The sequence below is a fragment of the Camelus bactrianus genome, chromosome 13 (assembly GCF_048773025.1).
Source record: "Camelus bactrianus isolate YW-2024 breed Bactrian camel chromosome 13, ASM4877302v1, whole genome shotgun sequence".
NCBI lineage: Eukaryota > Metazoa > Chordata > Mammalia > Artiodactyla > Camelidae > Camelus > Camelus bactrianus.
The window spans coordinates 68,320,137-68,326,136 of NC_133551.1; the positions used below are offsets into that span (position 1 = coordinate 68,320,137).

The 6,000-nt window shown below is 49.7% G+C and overlaps 1 protein-coding gene across 1 annotated transcript in view; it reads left to right on the plus strand.

Annotated features, from left to right (window-relative positions):
* The window catches only part of PADI2 (peptidyl arginine deiminase 2), a 47,838-nt gene extending 41,838 nt beyond the window's left edge, over nucleotides 1-6,000 (plus strand). The window contains exons 14-16 of the mRNA XM_010957469.3: nucleotides 446-531; nucleotides 2,147-2,275; nucleotides 2,954-6,000. Coding sequence (XP_010955771.3) covers nucleotides 446-531; nucleotides 2,147-2,275; nucleotides 2,954-3,187 — 449 coding nt within the window. The 3' untranslated portion in view covers nucleotides 3,188-6,000. The remainder of the gene's footprint in view (nucleotides 1-445; nucleotides 532-2,146; nucleotides 2,276-2,953) is intronic.

Consider the following 6,000-nt stretch of genomic DNA (forward strand, 5'->3'; position numbering starts at 1 on the left):
GGAGAGGAGGCAAAAGTAGACACAGACCAGGGCAGAGGCCAAGTATGAGGCAGTTCTGGAAAACAGGAAGGGTGACACCTCTGGGCATCCTGCTTCTGCCACACTCACTCGGGTCAGCTGCTCATCCTTAGCAGCAGGCTCCAGGTGGGAGACCCAGGTGGCTACTGGGCCACCTGATCCTCTGGTCAGAGAGAGAGCAAAGCAGCTTCCACCCATTCCCTGGCCCAGGTGACACAGGCTACTGTGGAGAGCATAGTGTGTGCTGCCCTCCCAGGCAGAGGGGGCTTGGCTTCCCCTGAGGTTGCCCTCCTGTGCCCCAGCCTGTCCCAGCCCCATCTCCCTCATCCTACAGTTATCCCAGAGGCTGGGGGACCTTGGCAAAGGGGAGCACTCAGGCTGGGTACCTAAGGCTGGACTGTCCCCTGTCCTTTGACCCCCCCTCCAGGCTTGGGCGGGATGAGCAGCAAGCGAATCACCATCAACAAGATTCTGTCCAATGAGAGTCTCGTGCAGGAGAACCAGTACTTCCAGGTGAGGTGGGGCAGGGACCTGTGGGTGGGATGAGGCTGTGACCAATGACACCTCTCACATCATCAGGGTTTCCATAGCCAAGGGTTCAGGGCACATGGCAGAGGGGACAGCCCCAACAAGCATTCGGTCCAGCCTTCCTGCTCTACTCCTGTGCTAAAGCTGGAGGCTGAACGGAATGACAAAGGCGGAAGGAACAGGTCAGCGGAAGCTAGAAGCAGACAGGAGCCCTGGGAAGGAAGGCGTATCAGGCAATACTAAGGAGCCAAGGGCTCTGTAAGGCAAGAACTCACAACATTTGGAGGAGACACGCATTCACTAAAATATGATGAAACTGCAGACTTGTTCTCCAGAAAAATACACGTATGAATATATGCTCTGAATTTTAATTTGTTTTAGGGGATCAGAGACCCCTGAAGTTTTCTATCTATGGATAAATCCCACCTTCTGAGTACCTAAGTATCAAAGATTGTCTCCAGAAGTAGAAACCAGTCAGCAGGGTCATATTTACTTGAATTAGTTCTGTCTTTATTTGCATGGGCATATTGAAAGTATCAAGTTTTTTAAAAACTCAAACTGATTTAAACAAAAAGGCATGGTTGGCTCCTATAAGTGGAAAGTTCAGCAGTGGTATGGATTTCAGGTGCAGGTTGATCAGGGCTCCCACTCTATTTCTCTGTACTTCTTGAGTTCTGCAGATTAGCTGCAACAGTTCAAGGTCTCGCATCTACCCAGCACACCATCCACAAAGAGAGAGGTTTTATATGCCTCCAACAATTAAACAAAAGCCTTGCATTTCAATCTGATCGTGCCAACCTGAACAAGTAACTGTAGCCAAGGAAATTCCATACACTGATTGCCTTAAACCTGGCTTACTGCCCATCCTTGAACCGATCACTGGAGCAAAGAGGGAAGGGCAAGAGTCCACTAATTAACTCTCACCAGACGGTAGGGTGTGTTCCATTCAGTCCAACCACATGCTTCTACATTTCAGGGCAGCAGGTGGAGTGGCTGCTGGAGAAGTAACTGTAAGGTTTCCCAAAGTTCACAGAACGCCTCACTGGCTATTTGAAAGTTGACTTTACTATAACTCCCCTCAAATGGTCATTTTTTGGCATCAGGTGGGTCTGGAGTCAAATCATGGCCCCCCACTTTTGGCAGTAGGATCTTGAGCAACCCACTAAGGACTCCATGTCTTGGGTTCCCTCATCTCTAATAAGGGAATAATAATAGTGTCTACCTCATGAGGTTGAGGCTTAAATAAGTAATACATGTAAAGCACTGAGAACGGTACACTTAAGGTACATATTAACTTTTATTATTGTTAATCAAAATCATTGTCACTGTTACTCTTACATCAAAGGGTGGCCTGAGGATTCAGGGAGACACCACTTAGCAAGCACTTAGCCCAGGGTCTGGCTCATAGTAGGTGCTCAGTAAATGAGACCTTAGTAGTGTCTTTATTACTGGCATGACTGAGCCCTGGCGGAGGAGCGGGAGGGGTGGGAGGGGCCCTGGAAGTCTCCCTGGAGTGCCAGGGCCCCGGGGCTGGTGCAATGACGAAGGTGGCAAGGGTCTCCCCTCACTCGCCTGCCCTCTCTCCTTCCCCTTCGCTCAGCGCTGCCTGGACTGGAACCGTGACATCCTCAAGAAGGAGCTGGGACTGACAGAACAGGACATCATCGACCTGCCTGCCTTGTTCAAGATGGACGAGGACCGCCAGGCCAGAGCCTTCTTCCCAAACATGGTGAGGCGCTCCGGACCCCAAACCTCATCCGGGCCAATCAGGGACAGCCAGATCCAGAGGAACCCTTCAGCTGAGGCTGTCCAGCCGGGAGGCCCAGGTCCCAGTCCAGGCTGAGCTGCTTTGTGGCCTCCTACCCACCCCAGGCATGCGCCCTCTCTGGGCCTCATTCCCTCCTGGGGTCATATGCTTATCCTAGTGGCCTCACTGGGGTCCTGGGGGATCCTTGACCTTCACAGATTGGAAAGTGCTTTGGAAATTGAAAAGGCCTTTATGGACAGGAAGGATCCTTGTTATCACAGAGGAGAGGCTTCTATGAGATAGAGAAGTTAGAACACATACACACCTACACACAGATACATATATACACACGTGTACATGCATGAAAACACACATTCGCATGCATGCAATGCACACGCTGATGCAGACATACATCGCTGCATGCACATGCGTGGACATACACGTACACATGGACAGGTTGGCTGGTTATCCCCTTCAGCTCTGCCATGGATGAGTTGCTTAGCCCCCTCTGAACCTCAGTTTCCTCACCTGGTGGGGATAAGGTGGGGATAGTCACAATCCCTACTTCACAGGGTTGTTGGGAGGGTTCAGAGAGCTGAGAACAGGGCCAGGTGTAGTAGATGCTCACTAAACAGAGCTGTTGCCCCGCCCCCATCACAGGTGAACATGATTGTGCTGGACAAGGACCTGGGCATCCCCAAGCCGTTCGGGCCCCAGGTTGAGGAGGTGTGCTGCCTGGAGACGCATGTGCGCTCCCTGCTGGAGCCCCTGGGCCTCTGCTGCACCTTCGTCGACGACATCTCCGCCTACCACAAGTTCCTGGGGGAGGTGCACTGCGGCACCAACGTGCGCAGGAAGCCCTTCACCTTCAAGTGGTGGCACATGGTGCCCTGACCTGCAGGGGGGCTGTTGTGTGCCAGTGTGATGGCTGGACCAGCCCTCGTGGTTCTCTTATTACGATTGCAAGATGCCCTTTAGCAATAATTATCTGGACACTTGGGGAAAAAAACAGAGCGTATTACTTACAGGACCTGGAAATTACCTGGCACACCTGGGGCCACACAGTGAGGTCATGGGAAGAGAGAATTCATAGGATTGGGGTTCTGCTTTTTGTGGGGGTTGAGGGGAGATGCCTAGAGTTTTGAGGGCTCTCCCATTATTAGTGAATTTAAAACGTAAGAGTGGGAATTTAAAGCGAGGTGAGAGAAAAAAAAACAAGTGGCCCAAATGGTCAGTTATCAAAATCAACCAAGATCTCTAAAAGAAAGGAGATTCCACGGTGGGAGGCAGCCTGGCTCTTTTTCTAGTCGTGTGGCTGCAATACATTTACCTGAGATAGCCGTCTCTGAAGTGGTAGCCTCAGCCATCAAAGCTGAGTCAGGCACTTGTATTACAAACAGGAGAAAACCCACCTGTTGGGGCTTACACGACAGGGAGCTTGGCACCTCCCTTCTTCCCCAAGTCCTCCAGACTCTTCATAACCCCCAGAGCTTCCCCCCTGCCTGACATGGACTGGAGGGCCCCATTAAGAGAGCTTTAGGAAGTGGGAAAGGATTTGGGGTATCCGTGCCTTGCCCTCCCTTGGAAGGGCCTCAGCATCCACCAAAGTCACCTCCAGTGAGCCTCAACTCTGTCCTTCCTGAAAATAGCTGAACATTTGGCCAACATCTGTATAGCCCTGACATGAAAAACAAAATGAAACAAAAACCCATGTACCCAAGCCATTCCTCAGAGAATCCTTAGCCTCCTGAACAAAATCAAATGAGGGGAGAAGGGAAGGAGGTTCTGGGATGATCAGTTCTCTTGGTAACCATACCTGAAGGTCAAGGTAGATTGCGTGGAAAGGGACTCCGGAACCTCCAGATATACCTTGAACTGCCATCATCATTTTAAACCCTTGAAGTGTCCAGGTGCCACCCCCAATTATTCATTCCTTACCAGCCTCCTTCAGATCCCCTTGGCTTTCTCTCTGCAGTGTAGACACCATTGGCTAGCCTCCCCATTCCCTAAGGGTCCAATAATTGAGCTTAGAACCTTCCCTGGAAGCAGATTTTATCAAAGCAGCCTTCTCCGTTTTCGAGATGCCTCTACGCCTCATTTTCTCATGGACCCAGGCTCTCCCAGATGCTTGGAGGTTTCTCCCCAAACCAGCATCCTTGTGGCCTGAGAGTTCGGTGTGTAAAAATGCCGCAGGGTGAGCCTTATCCATCTTCTCTTGCCAGGTTCTTGAGTCTCTGGCCAGTCCCTGAGCTCCCTCCTCTCACGGCCTCCACTTCCTATTCCGATGCCATCTCTCCAGGCAGCTAGACAAGGACTTCTTCCCCACCAGCCAGGCTCAGACCAGCCCCCAGGACATAATCCAAGACCCACCCCTCCTCTCCAGACATCAGCCCCCACACACAAAGATCGTGTCCTAGCTCCCAGCCAGAACAGCCAGTTCTGGGCCAGCTGCTGGCCTTAGAAACAGGCTGATTATCTCATTGAAGTTCACCGGTGCATTTGCTGAAGACCTCATTTGGGCATAATCACATTAATTCTTTAGCTCCAACTGAAATGACTCAGTTTCAACCAAAAAAAGTTCCTTTAGGGCCAGCCGATTCTGGAGAATAAATGAGTTATAATTCCCTTTTGAGAGTTAAAAAAGAACTGATTTATAACCAATGAAAAGTTTATAAATTTGTATTCTTGGAGAAGGCAGTTTTCTTCTTGGATTATTCACTCGTTCAACAAACATGTTGTATGCCTACTAAGTACCAGACAGAGTGGGCTCTGAGGATACAGTGTTTAGTAACAAACTGGGTTTGGTCCCTGCTTCATGGGGCTGGTCAGTTCCCAACCTATGGCACCCACATTTAAATGGCCAGCATTTGTTCTTTCAGTGTAGGGTCTTTAGAAATACCAATCTGCTACATTCAGGAAATGCACAGGACACAGATCTTCCAGAAAGTACTATCTCAGTGAAATGAGAGGGGTGGGTCTTCTTTAAACAGGCCTCCTTCCCATTCAGCTGGGCCAGTACCACCTAACAGATCAGACCCCAGAGACTTCAGAAGCTGTTGTCCCCCCTTTGGGGACAGTGGTTCCTGCCTTTGGGGGCCAAACCCCCAGATCTCTCCAACCCCAGAGCTGAAGACACCAAGTGCCTATTTGTGGGTGTTTATCTGGAAACTTAGAGTTTGTCATGTGCGTGTGTGTTTGGTTCATTTGGGGTTTTGGGCTTTCTTTCATTTTTTTCTAGTCTACCTTAAAGGGAAGTGAGTGCTTCCCACATGGAGACAGCATGTTTTTATAGATTTTTCTAAGGCTCTCCCCATCAATAAGTCAGTAATTTCTAATGATTCTGGAGACCCCAGGATTCAGACACCCATTCCCATCTTGCTTGCCCACTCGTGTGACTACCTTTGACATGGATGTCCCCCCAGCCGCCTTGGATTTGTTGCTCTCCCCCGCCCACCACTTTCTATAAATGTAGGCCAAGAATACACTTCTGTGTTGCAAAACTCAGCTAAGTTCCTGTTTCAGTCATTATTTTGAAATATTTGCCTATAAAGAGGGCAGGTGGTGTCGTGAAGATGGCAAGAAGCAGGCCAGTTTCAACTTTCTGGACAAGAGGCCATGATGGAGATCAAAAGATGTTTGGGGAAGAGCCTGATTAAACAGCAATAAATAAAATTTTTAAAAATAAAATAAATAGAGGGGAAATCATG